Here is a 21,460-nt window from a genome sequence, read left to right as displayed (position 1 = left end):
TAGTCCTGGGCAGATGGTGATATGACGGTGGGGGTAGGACATGCCAGGTGAGGGGAAGGCGTGTTGGCTATATTAAAGTCATCACGCCCTCCGGTCCTTCTCCCACCCAAAGAGACTCCAATAACTCTCACAGCAGCCCATCTTGCCTGAAGCTGGTACTATTAAATGCCAGGTCCATAAATACAAAGAGCACAGCCATCCAGGAGGTAATCCTGGATGAGCATGCAGGCCTGGCGTGCATTATGAGAGGAGATGTAAATCTCTCCCAGTTGTGCCCACCAGGTTTCTGGTGTAGCATCAGCCATGGTGGGGAAGTGGGGTTGCCCTGGTTCATTGGGAGACCATTCCCCCTCACCAGATGTACTGTCCGCCATTCTGACCAGTTCAAGTATGCAGTTCAAGCCTGCATGCAGTGATGCGATCATGAGACAAGATTGAGATTCTATTGATATCTTGCCCACCCTGCTGTCTAACAGTTTCCCTGCTTGAGGTGAATGTGGCGTTGAGGACCCCGCGGCTGTTAGTCCTGGGAGACTTTAATGTCCATGCTGAGGCCGCCTTGTCTGGTGCAGCTCGGGACTTCATGTCCTACATGATGACCATGGGCTTTATCTCAGCTAATTTCTGGTCCCACACATGTGGCAGGCCATACACTTGACTTGGTCTTTGGGTCAATGGTGGACAGTGGTGCTCCGTGGATAGTCCAGGAGGCTGCAAAACCGTTATCATGGACAAATCACTATCTGGTGAAGACTGAACTGATGATGGACCCAAATCACCTCTGCAGGGGTAGGGGACCAGTTAGAATGGACCGCCCTCGGAGGCTTATGGGTCCTAATGGATTCCTGATGGCTCTGGGGCAGTTTCCTACTGAGAGAGAGGACAATCCTGTTGATGGCCTTGTCTCCTTCTGGTTTGAGGAGATGGGTTGGGCGACTGACACAGTTACGCCTAGGCATCCTCTCCCAACCCACTGAGCCCAAGGCCAGGTATACAGGTGAGCTGCGGACAATGAAGCAGGCTGGCAGACACCTTGAGTGTCGTTGGTGGAAAATTCAGAATGAATGTGACCGAAAGCAGGCTAGAGCCCATATTAGGGCCAACTCTATGGGGGTGATGGCAGCGGTGAAGAAAGCTTACTTTTCCACCATCATCACATCTGCTCAATGTCATCCAGTGGAGCTTTTTCAAGTGGTTCAGGGCTTCCTAGGCGAGGACACCAAAGACCATCAAACAGAACCCTCAGCAGTCCACTGTGACCAATTTGCATTACATTTTATGGATAAAATGGCTTGCATCCGTTCTGACTTGGATGCTAAGATTTTTGCGGTGCCAGAACTGGATGTTGCCAATGTACTGGTTATATTGGATGGTTTTCAGACTGTGTTGCCTGAGGAGGTGGACAGGCTGTTTGGAAGGCTGAGGCTTATCACGTGCATGCTCGACCCTTGCCCTTCATGGTTGGTGAAGGCTTCTTGGGAGGGACTGGGTCCATGGGTGGCAGAGGTGGTGAATGCCTCTCTAAGGCATGGGGTGGTGCCCCCTCAGCTCCCTCCTAAAAAAGCCCTCATTGGACGCAGATGGCCTGAATAACTTTCGACCAGTTTCTAACCTCCCTGTCTTGGACAAGACATTGGGAGAGTGTGGTGGCATCTCAGTTCCAGGCTGCCATGGATGAATCTGATTACTTAGATCCTTTCCAGTCTGGCTTGCGACATGGTTATAGGTTGGAAACTGCCTACGTCACTCTGGTGGGTGACCTACACCAGGAGACAGACAAAGGGAGTGTGACTCAGTTGATTCTCCTGGACCTCTCAGCTGCTTTCGATACTATCGACCATGGTATCCTTCTGGGATGTCTCTCTGGGTTAGGACATGGGGGCATGGTTATACAGTGGCTCCGCTCCTACCTTGTGCGTAGTACTCAGAAGCTGGCGCTGGGGGATGCCTGCTCTACCCCTTGGCCTTTGGCCTATGAAGTGCCACAGGCATCTATTCTGTTCCCCATGCTGTTTAACATCTACATGAAACCTCTGGAAAAGATCATCCGTGGGTGTGGGCTGCAGTGCCAACAATATGCTCATGACACCCAGCTCTACCTAAGTCATTGTACACCAGGGAAGCAGTGGATGCACTGTCTGAACCATGGCTTGGAGGCTGTTGGATGGGGGCAAACAAACAAACTTAATTCATTTAAGACGGAAGTGCTCTGGGTGGTAAAACTGATTATCCGAGTAGTGAGATAAATCTGGTCTTGGTCGGGGTCACACTCCCTCTGAAAGGCAAAGTCCGCAGCTTGGGGGGTGCTTCTGGACCCAATGCTGTCCTTAGAGGCACAGGTGGTGGCAGTGTGCAGAAGTGCCTTTTATATCAGCTATGGCTGGTGCGCCAGCAGCAACCCTCCTTGGAGAAGTCGGACCTGACCTCAGTCACTCATGCTTTGGTACAAGACTGGACTACCTCACAGAGTGGTGAAGCAAGAATTCTGATTTGTTAAACCATGGCTGCATGTGTTGGTTTAACTGTGGTTTACAAACCAAGATCAAACCCCTTCTGGAAAGGGATAGGACACAATAGTCCCTCCCTTAAACCAACTGTCTTTTGAAGGAGGAGAAGCAGAGATAGAGGTGTGAAAGTCACTTGACATCAGATGCCTGCTCTGTTTCACCTGGTCTATCAGATTGGCTCCTTCCTTGCCAAGTTGCCACCACTTGGCCGACTTACACCAAATGTCCTGTAAAGGAGCTGGTTTGTTTTGTTAAAGTTTAATGTACTTATTGCTTATCTCTACTAAGCCACTTTGAGAACTCAGGCTGAAGAGTGGAATAGAAATCTATAAAATAAAACAAAAAACCAGTATATGCTAGTTCCAACTCACCGGAAAGGGTTAAACAGATGCCTCTGCCTTGGATGGCTGCTCCATACCTCAGTTAAATCCTCTTTTATCACAAAGTCTGTCAGTCCGGGGTACAGGGACTGCAAATACCTCATTTCAGCATAAGACCGATACTGTCCTGTCTTGTGAGAAAGAGAGGAGATGAAAACGTATTTCTAAGAGCTATCTTTTCTCATATTCCCAAGGTGTCTACTACATCCTGCCAGACATCACCACACCATGAAATTACCTTGATCAAGAGGGGCTGTGGTTGCAGGAACTTTTCTGATCGCTGTCTTAGGTCAGCTACTGTCACAAGGTTTTTCACAGAACAGCAGCAAGAGCAGTTGGCAGGCATGGAAGCATTCTGTCTACAGTCTAGGCCCCACCAGTCTTGACACTCTTTGGAAGAAAAAGGACATTAGAGGCTTGTGAACTCCAAGATATCACTTAAGAAAACAGCAACAGATTCCAAACATTACACTTGTCATCACTAACCCTGCTATGGAATATAAGATTACCCGCTGTTTCCAAAGCTAATTCACTGAAGAGGAATCTTTACACTTGATATGTGGCCTGTTACCCCTTTGGAGAGCAGCCAAACAGTGCATCCCATGATCCCATCTCAGAAGGAGGACACGCCAGGAGCATCTCAGTTTGGCAAAGGCTGTGCACTCAGATCTGTACTCTTGGATCTTCGTAGCCTCCAACAATACAGAATGTATTATAAGACTTACATTTTTACTAACCAAATGCAGTAAGTGTATACAGAGCTATATTCAAACCATATCTGAAGGTCAGGACTTTAATTCCTAATCATTTTAATGGGGACAAGGCATATCAGTGTTAGCTCAGCCCCACCTCCCCGCCATGGCTGATGCTGCACCCAGAAACCTGGTGGGCACAACTGGGAAAGATTTACATCTCCTCTCATAATGCACGCCAGGCCTGCATGCTCATCCAGGATTACCTCCTGGATGGCTGTGCTCTTTGTATTTATGGACCTGGCATTTAATAGTACCAGCTTCAGGCAAGATGGGCTGCCGTGAGAGCCCCAAAGGGCTCACAATCTAAAAATCACAATCTTATTTGTTTAACTTTGTCAGAACTCATCATCAAGCAGAATGACAAGGCAGCTTATTTCCTACTTGGGTATCACTATTCTTTTTTATAGAACAGAATTATGCCCCAAACACACACACACACACACACACACACACACACACACACACACACACACACGGTTTTTGCACTATTGGGAGATATGCTTCTCCAGAGACACAAATTAAATCATACTGTCTATTTATGGCTAGTTAACCTGAGTCTCTGAATGCTGCACTTCATGTGCTACCAGTTGTGGACCAGAATCATCATTATATATGAATTTGTCATTGGAAACCTTTTAAAAAGGAATCACAACATTCTATTCCCCCTGAGCACATGCACACATGCTTGATGTTTGAATGCACACTTCCCATTCCCACTGCACATAAGCAAAAATACAGAACATCTTCCTTTCCCTCCCATTCAGATCTAAGGAGAAAGAAAACAGATGGGATGCAAAGTTCTGAGGCATAAAAGTCTAAATAATCATATTCTGCCACGAACTACAGTCTCTATTAGTATTCCTTTTGTATTCTATCAGAACATCCTGGGACAAAAAACCTCACCATCAACACACTTGTCTGATGTTTACCTAGTTTGTGAGGCTGAAACTTGGCATAGTAAGACAAAATAGAACACAACACTCTGCCTGGCTTTACCTCTATTGAATAGGGCACAATTTCTCTTTTGCAGCCAGTGTTGGGTATTTGAATTCTCAATTGCACAATTGAGGAGATTTATGTTTGCCATGAATAACCCACCAAAGTGAGCACTCAAGAAGTATTCCAAGTGAGCTTCCTTTGAGGGGGGGAGAAAAACCCTGAGATTTATTATTGAGGGTATTCATTTGTGTATCAGAAAGTGTGTGACCTGCATGAAAAGTGCAGTGGGAAGGGAGGGTCTAACTTGGATTTGGACACAAAAAGAGCAAGAAGGGGTGACACAGATGAATAATAAACTGAGCAAAGAGCAGAGACAATTCAAATGCAGTAGTACACAAGGGAACGAATTAGAGCTTTACAAAGTATTCTCCTGCTCTTTTTTTCCATTTACACTCCTGCATTCCTTTTAGATTATCACTCTGCCCAGGCACACTGAAAGATTATTTTGGCTTTAAGTTCAGCAGACCTTGTATATGATCAGTCTGCGGATTCTCAGAAATGTAACACTCTTGCACGAATGTTGTTTTAATGTTGCAATTACAGCATGTACATTCAAATGTGAAGTTTGTGGGTAATTGATCTTTACTGCTGTCACTGGATGAGCAGCAGCACAACGCACAATTCACTCACAAGTTTGCAACTAAACTTTCACCAGATGTTTCTTTCATAAGTCCCTCAAAAGCTTTCATAAGCTTGCATACAGACAGCAAAACTTCTTTTATGAATATAGATAGCAGATCTACAAATCTGCATGTCTGTGATCATTCCACAGAGCACAGAATACGGCCTTCCATAGATTTTGCATTTGCATTCTAAATCATGGTTCCAGCTGATAGTGGTACTTTATGTGAACATGTGGGTACTTAATGTAAAATTGTTGGAACCTAGAGGGCACAGTGGGGCTTCCCGGTGTCAAAGGCCAACACTCTGACAAATGCTGTGTCCGTGCAACAAAGAAAGTACTCTAGTGGCCACACTTCTGAAGCACAAGTGCTCCCCCTGAAGTGCTTCATGGGAACCTCAGGGGCCTACTTCCAGGTTGCATGGAGAGCTTCCAGGGGAAGGAGGAATTGCCGGAAATTGCCCCACTGTCCAAGCACCTATGTTTCAGAAGCATGGAAGCTAGCACTGTGCATATGATTTTTTTGCTTGTATGGGCATAGCGTTGGTCAAAATGTCAGTCAAACTGTAATAGTTCTTCATTCACCACAAGACCTAGTTCCCTTCCTATTAGGAATTAATACAAAGGGTGAGAGTGTGCCTGTTCTCTCAGGAGGCCCACGAATCTTACTGAAAATCAATTACAAGTCTGCTTTTGATAACTGAGTACTCTGTCTCTAGTTTATTCTGTTATCTTTTCTTTTGTTAAGAGTCACATAGTGGCTCACACAGGAAGAAGGAGGTTTTGTGAACGAGTTGGTGAAGAGAGAAATAAAGAATGAGTTTGTGGGCTGTTCTGTTTTGCTGTGGGAAGCTGATGGTGTATTTTGTGTGAGGCTGTGTGTGAGAGAGTTTGTGCAGTTTCTAGTCTGGAAATGTTAGTTTCTGCCTGATGAGGATGGGTGGAGCTTGCTGCAGATGTGAGCGCTACTGAGCTGCTAGGAGGTGGGGTCACATTCCTTAGCAAGGTGAGGTGCATTCTGGGTCAGCTCTTCCTTGCAACTAGGGGACTTAATTGGAACAAAAGAGTTTTGGGTGGGAGTTTTAACAACTGAGTTTCAATGAGCAGGGAAGTATGCAAGGGGAAAACATCAATTGCTCAGGAGCTCCAAGAAACATGGACAGGAAGACAAGTGCTGCAGTAACCTAGAGCGAATGTGCCATGTATATTTCTCCACCTAGAGAGAATGTGAATTATTTGTTTCAAGTGCAAGCTAGTAGCCCTGCTGGAAGAGAAGGTGGAGGGACTTTAGGCATAGCTTTCTACCCTGAAGCTTATCAAGGAAGATGAGGCACTCCTGGACAGAACAGAAGAAACCCTCCAGGAACAACCACAAGACGAGGAGGTTTCCACAGATAATGAAGTAATTGCATAAGGTGAGCACACGGAAGCATGTGTGCTCACCCTATAGTCAATAGACATTCAGTGCCACCATTGCTGAGCAACGGGTACAAGGTTCTACCTATGGAGGGTGACCCACTGCCATCTACATAGGCTGCACAGAGGAAGATACCCAGTCCCTCATGACTGGAAGAAACCGAACTACTGCCCTGACATGCAGAAGATGTGTGGTGGTGGGAGGCTTCATCTCTCTACTGAGAGTGTGTGCAGACCCAACAGATCGAGGGAGGTATGCTTTCTCTGGTGCGTGCATCCAGAGACAGCATATCTCATTCTCTGTCCTGGTGTGTGTATCCAGAATGTGAAAGAAAGGCTGCTGAGGTCAAACCCACCAAACACTATCCCATACTGCCAATTCACTTGGGAATGAATAATATCACTGAAGAATCCTGAAATGGATATATGAGGCATTGGAAAGGAAAGTGAAGGATTGGGAGGCATGTGGTTTTTCTATCAATTACTCTCATGGCAAGTCAAGATGTGTGAAGAGGACACAGAATCCTACAAATAAACAACAGGCTACAAAGATGACATCGAGAAATTTTTGGATTCTTGGACCATGGCCAATGCTATCTATATGAAGGAAGTCTGGAACTGAATGAGGTGTACCACATCAGGACTGGGAAGAACATGTTTGGCAGTGGCAGAACCTCACAAACCACATCAGAAGATTTTTAAACTGAATTAGGGAAGTGCATGAACTGGTCCAGAGGCCATTACAGAGGCCTCTGAACCGGTTCGAACGTGGCCCGGTCTGGCGGCGGCAGGAGTCTCCCTTTAAAGGCGGCGGGGTTGCACTTACTCCTCCTGCCGCTTTCCCCCCACTGGCGCTCCATTTTTCTGAAATGTTTTTGGGGCAGCAGCATTCCTCGCTGCCACCCCTGCCCCCATTGTTTGCCGGAAATACCAGAAGTATCGATCGCGTATTCCACGCCGCACCCACTGCATGCGCACGCAATGTGCGACATGTGTGGCGGGGACGCGCGTGCGATCGGTGCTTCCAGTATTCCGGCAAACAACGGGGGCAGGGGCAGCAGGGAGGAACACTGCCACCCTCAAAACATTTTGGAAAACCGGAACACTGCCGGGGGAAAGTGGCGGGAGGGGTAAGTGTAACTCTCCCCACACCCTTAAAGGGAGACCCCCGCCGGCACCGGACCACGCCTTCACAGTTCCATGCACATCCCTAAACTGAACCTGATGATGAAGAGAGACAAAAATCCAGTACCAAGTATAAAATCAAGTGCCAGAGAGAAAAACCATGTGTCAAAGGTGGAAGCAAAATGTGGGAGGGGTATTCAGATATTCACAAGACATTACAACAAGGACAACAGAAGATGATGATATCTATGCTCTCTGATGTCTGTACACTGTATAAGTTACTTCTTGTACACTTAAGTCTTCTGAACATTCTTGCTTGGCCCACATGTGACACTGCTGGTTTATTTTTGAGTTGTTTTGGTTTTTAGAAGTAATTTGGAGAAGTAATAGTACTAGGTAAAACAAACAACAAGAAGTACACCCTGGCTCACTAGCATGCCATTTGCTCCCCATCCCAGGACTCTCGTTTGTGTGATAACCAGAAATCTTACCTATCTAGGGTCAAATATGCAATAAGATGGTGTCAGTGACATTCTTTTTGGATTTGGGCATGAATAAAACCTGGCTGGCCTTTTCCTTGCTCCTGTGGTTAGAAATCTACAGCTTTAGTGAAAGTGAGAGTAACGGAGAGCTGCCACAGACCACAACTGTTACTGGTGGGGCCAGCATTGTGAAAGATAGGAACATAGGAAGCTGCCATATACTGAGTCAGACCATTGGTCTATCTAGCTCAGTATTGTCTTCACAGATTGGCAGCGGCTTCTCCAAAGCTGCAGGCAGGAATCTCTCTCAGCCCTATCTTGGAGACGCTGCCAGGGAGGGAAGTTGGAACCTTCTGCTCTTCCCAGAGAGGCTCCATCTTGCTGTGAGCACAACTGCAACTAGCTGGGGTCTATTACTTCCAGGGGGATCTGGAGTGAGAGCTCTTAGTCTACCAGGCATTTCATAGCTGTCTTCTACTGAGTCACACGATTGGTTCAACTAACTCAGTATTGTCTACACAGACTGGCAGGGGCTTTTCCGAGATTATAGGCAGGAGTCTTTCTCAGCCCTATCTGGAGATGCCAGGGAGGGAACTTGGAACCTTCTGCATGCAAAGATGCAGGTGATCTTCCCAGAGCGGCTCGATCCTCTAAGGAGAATATCTTACAGTGCTCACACATATAGGCAGACCCTGTTAGCAAAGGGAACAATTCATGCTTGCTACCACAAGACCAGCTTTCCTACCACCCTTTATGAGGCTTTGCAGCTTGCACATGGGGGCAGACCACTACAGGAAGCAAGCCAGGAATAATACTGGCCAAGTGTGGGAGAGTGAAATTTCCAGGCCACAAATGAAATTCTGGCTAGGTGTGGGCAACTGGCCAGGGGCACCTAACTAGGAGAAGGAAATGGATGCAGTCGAATCTCTCCTTACTGACCACAAGAAGGGAACAGCACAGACCCTTAGAATAAGCAATTAAGATACAGTCATCCCTCGCCGGCTACGGATTTGTCTACCACTTTTTTGTATATACGCAAGTGGATTTTTGTGGGCAGGCTCACCTACTACAAACCAAGCATACGCAATTTCTGCAGGTGATGACATTTTGTTCAATAAATGCATCTTAAATCTACAATCATTTTCAGTATGATTAGAATGTGGAGTGCTTAGCATATTTGCGGGGGTGGGGGTGCATGTGTCCCCTCTTCCCCATAAAAATCCCCTGAGCCCTCTCACCCTAACCCCATCCCAGCCACCCTCATCTCCCTCTGATCCACAGCTCAGTGATTTTAGTGTTTCCAGTTTTTGTTCCCGTTTCCTGAGCTTCATTAGCAACTGCAGTTCCCCTAACCCTGATTCCCACAGACTCTTGGTCTTGCCAAGCGCAAGGTTTTCTTTGCACGGAACCCTCACGGTTGGCGAGGGATGACTGTACTACATCTCTTGGAAGGCTCCCGTCCTCACTCTTAAAAATAGGCATGCTATTCCTAACTTTTAATGTATTTAACTTGCAGTGACGCAGACATCTTCACCTGCCAGTGTGAGGAGACCAAGTGCACACAAGAGATTTGTGAAGTCAAGCCTAACTTAAAAGTTATCATTATAAATTTAGTGCTGTTGCCATGACAGAAAGAGATTATACAGCTGAAGTAACATAATTCTGCCTTCATCAGAAGCTTTTCTTTGGATAGAATACAGAGACTACATCAGTTAAAAATCCACTAAAAGGAGGAGGATTTCTTCATGCTGTTACTAAGCAGCACTCTTCTGGATCAAAGCACTAAGGAGGATCTCTTGGCCATCATTAGACAGCATAACTCCACCTTGCATCTGTTCTGGCTCCAGAATTAAAGTCAGCTGTCCTGTTAGGCCCCCAAGAAAGTTAGTTAAGAATTCTTAACTAAACTGTTTTGTTGTTTCTTTTCTCTACTGGCCAGAGTTGTAGACAGGAGCTGTTCCTGCATCTCTCAGGGGAGGACTCTATCGCTTCATGTAGGAGTCAATCTGCCACTCATTCCCAAATTCCAGCTCTCAAAACACTGAATACTGTACCATGGTTACCCACTTTTGTTTCCTAACTTCCCATACAAGTCAACAGGCAAATTTTCACACACACCCTATATGCATTAACATCTTGATCTCTCTATAGCATTCACTCTTCAATGATCTAAAATCATTTCACAGCGGACTTATAAATACTGAGATGCCGGTTTTATAGGAAAAAATGCAATATGAGGAGCTATGGGAGCCAGGAAGGTAATGCCCAACAGCCTGGATCCAAAGAACTGCACAACTAGTTGTGTATCACCAAAACAGCTTTGGACTTGCATTTTTCAAACAGCAACACCCTGCCAAATTGCTTTCAAAATTGAGGAAGGTTTCAAAAAGCAGTTTGAGATTCAAAGGGAAAACCCCAAATCTCACTGGTCATGCCACACCCCTTGGGCACACCTAAAGTAGATCTTTGTATCCTGGTCTAAAAATCGAACAGATAAATAAATAAATATAAAAACTGGACAAACCAGGACTGGAAGCTTGGTCTGAAATCTTAGTCTAATATCCCTACCACACTGATGGTATCTGTTCATTTTTTTTTAAAAAAAGTCATCCCATATGGTTTAAATCATGCAACAAGTCAGCTCGTAACAGCAAATTAAATTTTTGCACGTCAGGAGCCGAGTAAGCTCAGCAAAAAGCACATCTGCACCACATATTTCCTACAGGTTGGCTCTCATTTTGATGATTCAACCTGCAGAGTCTTTAATATGCATCCACCCTGCATAGCTCCGGTAACAGACTGCACTGTTTCTTGGCGTGATTCGGTGCGAGTGTCATGCCTGCACTGGATTATTCTATGCCAAATTATGTTCTTGATTCAAGAGGAATAAAGTTCCCTGCTAACAGTCAGATGAGATCACTAAAGGGAATGTGCTGCTTTCTTTGGATTTATGCAATTGCACAAACTCAAAACAATATTAACGTTCTTTAAAAGAATAAACTAAGAATATATGAAGGACTGACAAAATGAAAGTGCATGCCAACAGTTGTACTATGTTCTGCAACAGTCAGCAGCACTCCAAACAGAAATGACTTTTCCCCTGCTTAGCAGACATGTTCTAACTCAAAATGTAACAGTATGGTGCTAGCAATTGCTAATCTATTCTGGAGCTTCAAGACATTTTAAAAACCATAGTGAAAAATTTCACCCCGCCCAGTAACATAAAGACAACTGTATGTGTGTGAACTCTCCTAAAGAATGGGAAGGGATGTTGTGGACTGAATCTATTATTTGCTGGTTACTGATATGTGCACACGCATGCGAACAGAGTCATACAATAAACTACTGTAACAGCATTCACCATTAGATATAATCTACTCCACAATCCCTTCGCCTCCCTACAACCTCAGCAAATATTAATGCAAAGGTTAAACTGACCCCTCACCAGCAGTGCTCTCTAACTTTTTTTTCATGTGTGCAGCATGAATTTTGTTCTGGGCGGCAGTATCAAGGCAGTATGTGTGAACGTATATTAAGAGAGAGACCTTCCCAAATCAATCTGAGTGGGATCTAAAATTAACTGTGCACACGCCTTAGAAGGAACAGTGCTCACCAGTCATTAGCTCTTTAAACTATAGAGCTGGATGAAAAGTAGCTGGGATAGAGCATCAGTGCCCCCCAAACCTCCAGGAAACAGGGGGGTGCAGGGAATGCATAGAAAGTAAGACCCAAGTTAGAGTAGAAAACCCTGGAAAAAACACCTTTTTTCCCATCAAGCCCAGCTACAGGCTCACAGATATACTGCAACATTCTGTTGTACTTGTAAAAAGAAAGAAAGAAAGAAAGAAAGAAAGAAAGAAAGAAAGAAAAGATAAATAAGCAAGCAAGCAGCATTTGCATAGCACTTCTGAGCATTCAGAGTGCTTCTCATCTATTACCGTCTTGTTATCCTTCCAAAAGACCCTCTAAAGTAGGGTCACACAATGTTGGCCCTCCAGCTGTTGTTGGACTACAACTCCCATCAACCCCAGCCTCAGTGGCCAACAGTCAGGGGTGATTGGGAGTTGTAGTCCAACAGCTGGTGGGCCAAAGCTGTGCAGCGTTGCTCTTAAGCAAGTGCTATAAGCCCCATATTGCAGCTGGGGAGCTGAAAGTTGGAAGGAAATGGCTTGCCTAAGGCCACCTAGTGAGTTCATAGCAGAGGTGAGATTTGGACCAAGGCGTCCTGCTTCATAGCTCAGTCTCTAAGCCACTATGCAACACTAGCTCTCAGCACCTGAAGTACTAAGTGAGATGCATGTCCCCTGGGATCAGTTTCTAACAGCTTCAGAATTACAGACCTTATACAACCAGAAGGGAGACACCTCATCTGTTGTCCTCTATTGCTCCTATATGACTGCAGCATTGGCTTTAGCATGGCCCATGATGCCTCAGTGTAAGCCACTGAACGAGATGCACCTGGTGTGACTACTCATAGGAATGCTAAATGTTAAATCCATCAAAGTTTTTCCGCTTTACAGCAAGGGATCATAGCCCCCTGGTTATTGTGGAGATAAACATAACCATGCACAACCTTCTGGGCTCCATGGAGGAAAAGCAGGATATAAATGGAATGGAATGGAAAAATAAATAAATAAATAAATAAATAAATAAATGTGTATTAGATAACAAAATCTCAGCTCCCTTTTGGGGGGGGGGTTTAAGCGCCTAAGATTGCAAACACTTTAAAACTGGGCTTCTGCATGAACAGAACAGGCTTAGACATCAGAAGTTAATTAAAAAGAAATGCAACAGTTTAAAACCTCAAGTTTCAAATGTCACAAGAGGTCTGTTGTTGTTGCCATCCTCAGATCACCCCAGCTGGGTGGAACTACAATGGACATGGTTCAGTGCAAAACAGATGTCAAACTGGATTTTTTAGATTCCATATACATACATGCCTGGTATATGGGTGTGATGTCCAAAAACAACAAAATTGGGACATGTCGCAATACTATGCTTTACATAAGGATAAGCATGCCAATCTCGAAAAATCAAGGAAATGCTCACCCTCAGTCTTGCAAAACTGAACACCACCACATTGAAATTTCCACGAATATGTGCACTCCACATAGAAACATTTTATATTAAGATATAAAAATCTTAATTCTGTGTCCAAAATCAAACACATGAATTTGCATTACTTATTTCTATTTAAATTTTCCCCATCTCCTACATTTGCACTCTCAAAACTGGGATGGGGAAAGGGAGGGCAAGAAACGCAGAGGCATAATTACAAGAGAGCATGCTGGGCCTCGGAGGGGGCTGGAGGACAACTCACTCTTTGCTTTCCTCCTCCCACCTCTTTGGCTCACTAGCATGCCATTTGCTCCCAACCCCAGAAATCTGCTCAGCTTCAAGCTGACAAGTCCTCTACACTACAGGACAGGAGGGGGAGGAATGGCTGTGTCCCTCCCATCTCCTCTTCTCCTGATTTGCTGAGCTCAGGCTCAGTCCACACACACACCCCAGCTCTCTCAGCCTGATTGACAGGCTCAGCAGCCAAGGGAATGCTGGCTGAGGCACAGCAACAGCATTTCCCTGGCTGGTGAGCCTGTCAGTCAGGATGAGGGAGGGGTGGGCTGAGCCTGAGCATGTAGCCTGCCAGTCACAAGGAGCAGAGAAGGGAGGGGTGGGGCCAGGGCATGCTGTGAAGTCCTGGTCATGAGGCTCCAGAGGAAGGCTTACATGGCTTGTATTTTCTTGCCACCAACATGGCAAGACTTACTTGTTGGAAGGTTGGGGGCGGGGGTGGGGGAGAGGTCACAATTCTTAATGACCCCTACCCATGAAGAGGGGGAAGAAGAGGAAAATAGGGGGCATCTTCACTTGTCCCAGGGCCCACTCCAAGAGATGGGATGGACAAATGGGATGCCCCTGAAGAAATGGGATGGACAAACAAGGGCAACAAATGGAAAGCGGGTAAGGCAAAAAAGATACAGTTGTGTTTGGTGCTGTGGGACAGTAGTAACCATGGTGAAGGGGACAGAGCTCACACTCCCTGAACCACTGGGAAAGCTTGTTCAGAGCTTTTCTGAGATACCAAGAAATGCAGAAAACATGTTTTCTAACCTTCTGCTACAGCTGCAAAAGTTAGAAACTGGTTTTTAGGAAGCCAGATGTTAAAATACCCAATTATGCACATGCAGCAAACTTTCTAAGAATTTTCATAATTTAATCTACCTAGGGCACTTAAGAAGTTCTTTCAACCTTTTTAAAACTTTTAGAATGTGCCTGAGTTTATGTGTAAGTTCTGAGTAAGTTATGTGCTAGTTATAAAATAACTTATTTTTATAGACAAGTGGGGAGTCCTCACATAAACCTCTCTTGTGGCCTGCCATTCTCAATGCAAAACAAGAGGTCTTTCTGTTTCCCAGGAGAGAGACTGTTTCTGTTTTCCACAACATGGAGCTGGTTTGTTGTCAAAAATTAAAACAAACAATTCAACTACTGAACAATAGCCAAATAAAGCCCTATATAAGAAAGAACTTGCACCACCCATCCCCACAAAGCCAGCCCGTCCATTTAAAAACATGTGCCAACACATGTGTCTGTTATTAGGTCTCAGGTTATAGTAATAAAAAGGGCTTTTTACAATAAGATTCAGCACACTTTGCAACATTAAAAAACACTCAGTGAGAGCCCTGGGGCATCGTGCTGTGCTTCACTGCAGTGGTGTAAGAATGCTGCAGCTGGGCTGATGCAAATCGAAAGCAACATCCCCTAGAGGCTGCAATGTTTTCTGATGGGACTTAGAAAGAACACACCAGTCTGTGAAGGGAGTTGTTGTGCATGCTTCATAGCAGTTTCAGCTGAGACTATCCAATGGATTTTAGTTTGAGGGGGCCCTGGAAATTGGCTGGGAATCAAATATGCCTCAAACTAAATTTGGGTAGGACAGCCAAAAAGATAGATATTGTTATTGCAAATTTTCCCAGATGAACAGATCTTGCTAACCGCACCCTTGTTCATAAATTAGGGCTTGGAGGTACCATTCAAGGGTTCCAAAATGCAAGGAGGCTCTTCATTGTTTCTATGGACCCTATTCCTTCAAACTTCAGTTACAATTTTTGCTGACAAAGCACACTGCTAACATGCCATTTGAAAGTTCCTTGTTTGCCCTTTCCCCCCACCAATTTAAATCATAAATCCCTGAAAATATCCAAGACTCTTTGCCAAAGTTTCTTCTCCACTGTGATAAACAGTCTGCACTTGGTTTCCCCCACAATTCCAACTTCAAGTTTTCCAAATGAACAGTCTCTTAGAAATACATGCCAAGGACCAGAATCATTTTTGGCCTGCGTTTGCTATGCTAAACAAATTCATAGATGTGGGAGGAACCATCATTGATGGCACATCTCCACACTGCCATCACTTTAAAGGGACTTCACAAAAAACAAATAGAAGGCTTCACTCTAGATCACCCCCTGGTACTTTTCTAAGGAGTAATCACATCTTCAAGAACTTTATTTCTCCTTAGGTTTCACACATGACAGCATGTGTCATTCATCATAGTCTGAATCCTCTTAAATCTAGATAGAAGCATGGGTCTAGTCTCTTAGGCAAAAGGTTTGTCTCCATCACTTTCAAGTTCCAACTACAATTCCGATTTTGAGACCTTGAATGAGTCATGCTCACAGAACTCCATACAAATTATTTTGGACTAAGACAACTATTTCTGATATCAGAACAAAATGATTTCAACACTTGAGATTTTTAAAGACAATGATGATAAATAGACTCTACTAAAATTAGGGCAGAGGGTGCTCATGCTTCATCACCATTGCATAATCATGCCTTCTTTCTGCTAACCTGGAGTGAGCCCAGAGGTTCCTTTCCATGGCAAGAAAACAGCAGCAATCACAACTGTTGACTAGTGATGGAAGGCTTGCCTTTTTGTTCTTTTAATTTCAGAGGGGGCTGATGCAACTCCATATATTATTCATCAGCAAAGAATGTGGACATGAGCAGCTGACGGGCCTTCTAACAGAGAACACTAATCTATTTCCAGGTTTTATTTTATTGTTAGATTTAAAGGGAGCCCAATCAGACCCTGAGTGGACTGGCCAGCTTGAAAGCTGGCCTGTTCATCTCTAATTACAGAATACTTCTCCTCCCAATCAATAAATTTGGAGGACAGGTGCCTCACGTACAGTTTACTAATTATACTCAAGAGGCTTACTGGGCGATAGTTGGCAGGGTTGAAATGTTCCCCACCTTTAAAAATCGAAACAATAATGGCCGTATACCAATCCTTGGAAATACAACCCTCCTGATCTATATAGGTGAAAAGCTTGGCTAAGACCGGACCCACCAATCGATCTTTGCTTTCAGTAGCTCCCCTGGGATCAAGTCTATACCAGGGGCCTTACTGGATGGCAGTTGAGAGATCAGACTAGTTATTTCATGGGTCGTAACTAAGGAGGCCAAGTGAGTAAGCTATCAAGGGGAGGACCAGAGTGTACTAGCTGCATATAAAGCTTTAAAGTGAGACATCCAGCTATCTACAGCAATAAGATTGCCCAATTTGGAAGGACCTTCCTTAATACTGGGCGCCACTATTCTCCAAAAGGATCTAGAGTCTTTCGACCTAGCTGCAACGAGAAGCCCTTCCCATGCTTCCTTCATCGCTGCATGCTTTTTATCCCTTATAAACTTTTTGTATGATTTCTTCCTCTCCACTATTTCTCGAAGCAAGTCCTCATTTGGGTTGAGCCTATGTTCGTTAAATTTAGAAACCAAGATTTTCTTTGCTGCAATGCAATCATGGTCAAACCAGCTATGATGTCTATTCCTTTTGTCTGTACACCTGTTGGCCGACTGTCTCAGGCAAGACTGAAGTTTCTGAGTAAGTTTACAGTAATCTGCCAACACATCCAAATTATGCGAGTCAGATAGTATATAAATACGGAGAGAAGACATTTCTTCTGACCCTAAAAGAATTCTAACCTGATTTGCCAAATGTGGAGACCACTTAACCTTCGTATAACTTAGACCCTCATATGAGGTAGACTGGGGGTGGGGGCTGCATAAAAGGTTTCCCTCCTCCCAACAGACCCAGGATAAGAGTGAGGGGGAGATGGTCACTCTCTACTCACCCTTCAATTCTAAATTGCTGGACTTTCTAAAGTCTGGACTTTCTGTCTCTAAAAGTACCCGAGAAAATTGCCCATTTTGTTGGAAGGCATCATTTCTCATGCTTTTCCAATGGCAGAGTTTTTCCATATTTCCCTGGAAATTAACGAAATTTTCTGGGGTTTTTAATTTTTTCTGGTTGTGTGGGCAAGGTCTGGATCCTACCTGTGAAAACAGCATGTTTCTATCTTTCATGGTTTGGTCAGTGAGTGAGGCCCAAGGAAGTTTGTTTATATCTTTGCAAAAAATAGATCTGTTGAAATAACTTTAAAAGTGGATCAAATTGCCTCGTGCAGTTGTGGGCTCTCCTTCACTAGAGATTTTCAAAGAGAGGTTGGGCAGCCATCTGTCAGGGATGCTATAGCAGCTTCCCACACTGAGCAGGGGGTTGAACTAGAAGACCTCCAAGCTCCCTTCCAACTATGCTTACATGATTATTTTCTAGGCAGCCATGACTAATCCAGAAAAGTATTTTTAGCCTACTTTCTAGTAGGCTAATGAGATCACCTGGCACTCTGTATGTGTGTCCGTCTGTGTGTCCTCCCCATCAACTTCACAAGCCTGGACCAATATGAACCAAATCGGGTACAGTCGTAGGGACACCTCAACAGCATAGTTTGTGATGTCATCCACACTGATTCAAGATGGTGGATGCATGAATGTTTGAGGCGTAAGTGGGCTAACTTGTGAACCATTTAACCGATTTGAACCAAATTCACTGCAGCTGTCGGGACACCTCAGTAGTACAGATTGTGACAATGTCATCCACCCCAATTCAAGATGGCAGACATGTAAACTTTTGAAGTGCAAGTGCACTAACTTGAGGATTGTCTAACCAATTTGAACCAAATTTGCTACAGCTGTAGGGTCACACAGGGACACATCAATAGTGTAGTTTGTAATGTCGTCATTCACCCTGATCCAAGATGGCAGACGCATGAACATATGAGGTGCAAGAGATCTAGCTTGTGGCTATTTTTTCACAGTTTATACCTGTGTGCAGGGTATGCACATTAAGGACAGTAGTCATTGCTAGAAGAACACAGTAAACATATATCCACCCTGAGTATCTTCAGCAGAAAGGCAGTGTAAAAAGCTGATAAATAAAATGTGCTTCTAGAATGACATTGTTGAATACCGTATTTTACGGACTATAAGACGCTACGGACTATAAGACGCACCTTAATTTTAATCCAATTTTTCAGAGTTTTAACATATTAAACTGTTAAAACATATAAGACGCTCCTGAATTTTGGCGGATATTTTTCGAGGAAAAAAGTGAGTCTTATAGTCCATAAAATACGGTATATATGGGGTTTGCAACAGACTTCCTAGCCCATGCTAAAACAGGCATACCAGTGCTGCTGGAGATCAAAGAAGTTTAATGTGCTCATACAGGGCAGAGTCAGTGAAGACGAGGGAAACCTAAGAAGGTGTCTATTATCAAAGAGCATCATTTGCCACTTTCACAGTGTTGCAACAGCAACAAAGACAACACACGTTGCATAGTGCTACGAGGACAGAAAGTCTTCACCCTCACAGAGCATTCAAGGCTTGTCCCACAGCCCAGTATCACACAACCCTCAGGGACATATTCCTGGATGCGAAAAGTGATTTCTGGAAGGAAGGGAGAGAAGAGCAAGTCGCTTTCCCCTCCCGCTCCAATGGGCTGCAGAGCAAGCCTTGAATGCAGTTGTTCTCCAATCACCCTTTGAGGGCGGAAACTTTCTTCCAGCCTCATACCATTGTGCAACATGGGGGCCATTATTTATAACTAACACTACTGGTCCATGAGCATGTTTATTCAGAGACCCTTCTAGGCTCTTTAAATTGCCAGTTCAAGCTAGTACCCAAATGAGAACAGAAATGATTAGTCAGAGAAGTACTGAAATTATAATGCAGCAACAGACACATATAAACAGTAGCACATCCAAAATACTTGACATCCAACTTGAGTCAGCCTCCAAGGAAAATCTTCCTCCAACAAAGCAGGACTGCTCAGTTATATTTTCTCTTTGTGTTGTGCTTTATATTCCATTTGAAGCACAGGTGTTGAGATGACGGCAGCCTTAATTTCTTTTTACTATGTCCTAGCTTAAGAGTTGTATGAAATCACTAAGCAGTCTGGAATCTTTACAACATAAATGGTGATATGTCAGGGAACTATATAGATAAAATGGAGGTTTTCTTTAACAAGGAGGCTGACATATTGAAGAAAATTACTCAAGGAAACCGCACTGAAATTAAAGAGAAAAGTATAGGAACATCTAACTTGTCCTTTTAATATTTCAATGGAACTACTTTGAGTAACTTTCCTCAGTGTGTCAGCTGAAGTTGCCAAGGACTTTGACAACTGCCAAACACACATACAAGGAAGTTAAATACTCCCAAGTTAATATGCACAGGATCAGACTGGCAAGCTACCTGGTACATGCAAACAAATGTAATAATGCTCCAGCTTTTAAGTGTAAGCATAAGAAAGTGTGTGTGTGTGTGTGTGTGTGTGTGTGTGTGTGTGTGTGTGTGTGTGTGTGTGTGTTGCATTGCTCTTCTGCAGGCTCTCCCCTCTGCTTTTGTCTGAGACCACAGGCAGGTGGCTCTCACTATTAACATGTTCAGGAGTCTCACGGGAGTGTGAGCTCTCTGTTTGTTGGCACATGCGGAGCAGTCACTTAGCAGGCAGTGGAACAGTTACCCCCAGATTTAGCAGCTGCCAAAGCCAAGCTGAAAGGAAACTAGCCTTGTGCCTTTCTATTTGTTTGGGAATGCCTAAGTAGACTCCAGAGTTAACTAGCAAAAGTTAGCTTTTTGTTCAAGGTCTCTCTCTGCACAGAAATTGACCCCTCCCACACTTTAGTCTACCTCTCCTCCATAGATGCCTCAAACAAGCTAAAAACCAATTATCTCAGCAGAGAAGTCAGATAAGGCTCTGTGCAACTCCCTTCATATCAGAAGAAAGCTAAATGGACAACAGAAACTCAGAGGTGTACTCATTAAAATACTGATTAGTTTACTAGGTTTTTCTGACCTAAAAGATACCATGTTTGTGCACCCATTCATTCCATTTACATAACAGGGTACACTTGACCCATTTAAAGCATTGTGTTATAGTGCAGCACAACAAACTCAGACAATGGAGCCTTTTGTGATTCCCAGGAGCTACCCTATTCAAGAAAGAAGAGCAACTGGAATGTTGCCTCGGGACACATTTTTGGCTTTAATTGCCCCTGGTTCCTTGAACCAGTGTGCTCCATTTGGATCCCAGTGCACATCATTTGGTTCTTTCATTCTGGAGTCATCTGTGATTTGGACGCTAGATCTGACACCCGCCATTACACTTGGCCGTGTTTTGCTCCACATGCCAATCACCCTTCCGGTCTCCAGATCAGCCTTCTTACCTGGCCCGGTCTGCCCAGCCAATATTGCTGCTACCAGAAGTTGGCTACTCAAGAACAGACACATTTTGGATCTATCTCAACTGCCTAACCACCTTGGTCTCCTGCTCCTGCTTCCCAGTCCATCCCTGAGGAAAGGGATCCTTCAGTCATGCCAGAGCCACGAGGGTCCAATTGCCACTTGAAGAATATTCAGAAACTGCAGCTAGTGCAAAATGCAGCAGCTAGGGTTTTATCTGAAGCAGCCCGGTGGGAGCACATCATACCCATTTTGAAAGAGCTGCACTGGCTACCCGTTTGTTTCCAGGTCCAATTCAAGGTGCTGGTTTTGATCTTTAAAGCCCTTAACGGTTTGGGCCCGGGATACCTGAGGGACCACCTGCTCCCAAGGGTTGCTACCCGCTTGACGAGGTAATCTGAGGGGGCTCTGCTCCGGGTGCCGACAATGAGGGAGGCTCAGTTGTCATGTACATTGGACAGGGCCTTCTCTGTTGCTACCCCCAGACTCTGGAATGCTCTCCCGGTGGCTATTTGCTCCTCAGTCTCCATCACAGCTTTTAGAAAGCATGTGAAGACTTAGCTTTTTACCCAGGCTTTTATATGAT

General features: G+C 44.5%; 1 protein-coding gene across 8 annotated transcripts in view; it reads right to left on the bottom strand.

Moving 5' to 3' along the window:
• Positions 1-21,460, bottom strand: part of C4H6orf89 (chromosome 4 C6orf89 homolog) — a 49,465-nt gene that overhangs the window by 9,719 nt on the left and 18,286 nt on the right. For all 8 annotated transcript variants that reach the window (XM_053243569.1, XM_053243568.1, XM_053243574.1 and 5 more), the window contains exons 4-5: positions 3,126-3,277; positions 2,879-3,018 (exon numbers count right to left, since the gene is read on the bottom strand). In XM_053243569.1, the coding sequence (XP_053099544.1) occupies positions 2,879-3,018; positions 3,126-3,277 (292 nt within the window). The remainder of the gene's footprint in view (positions 1-2,878; positions 3,019-3,125; positions 3,278-21,460) is intronic.

This window comes from Hemicordylus capensis, chromosome 4 (assembly GCF_027244095.1).
Source record: "Hemicordylus capensis ecotype Gifberg chromosome 4, rHemCap1.1.pri, whole genome shotgun sequence".
Classification (NCBI taxonomy): domain Eukaryota; kingdom Metazoa; phylum Chordata; class Lepidosauria; order Squamata; family Cordylidae; genus Hemicordylus; species Hemicordylus capensis.
This window is presented reverse-complemented; position numbering and strand designations above follow the sequence as displayed.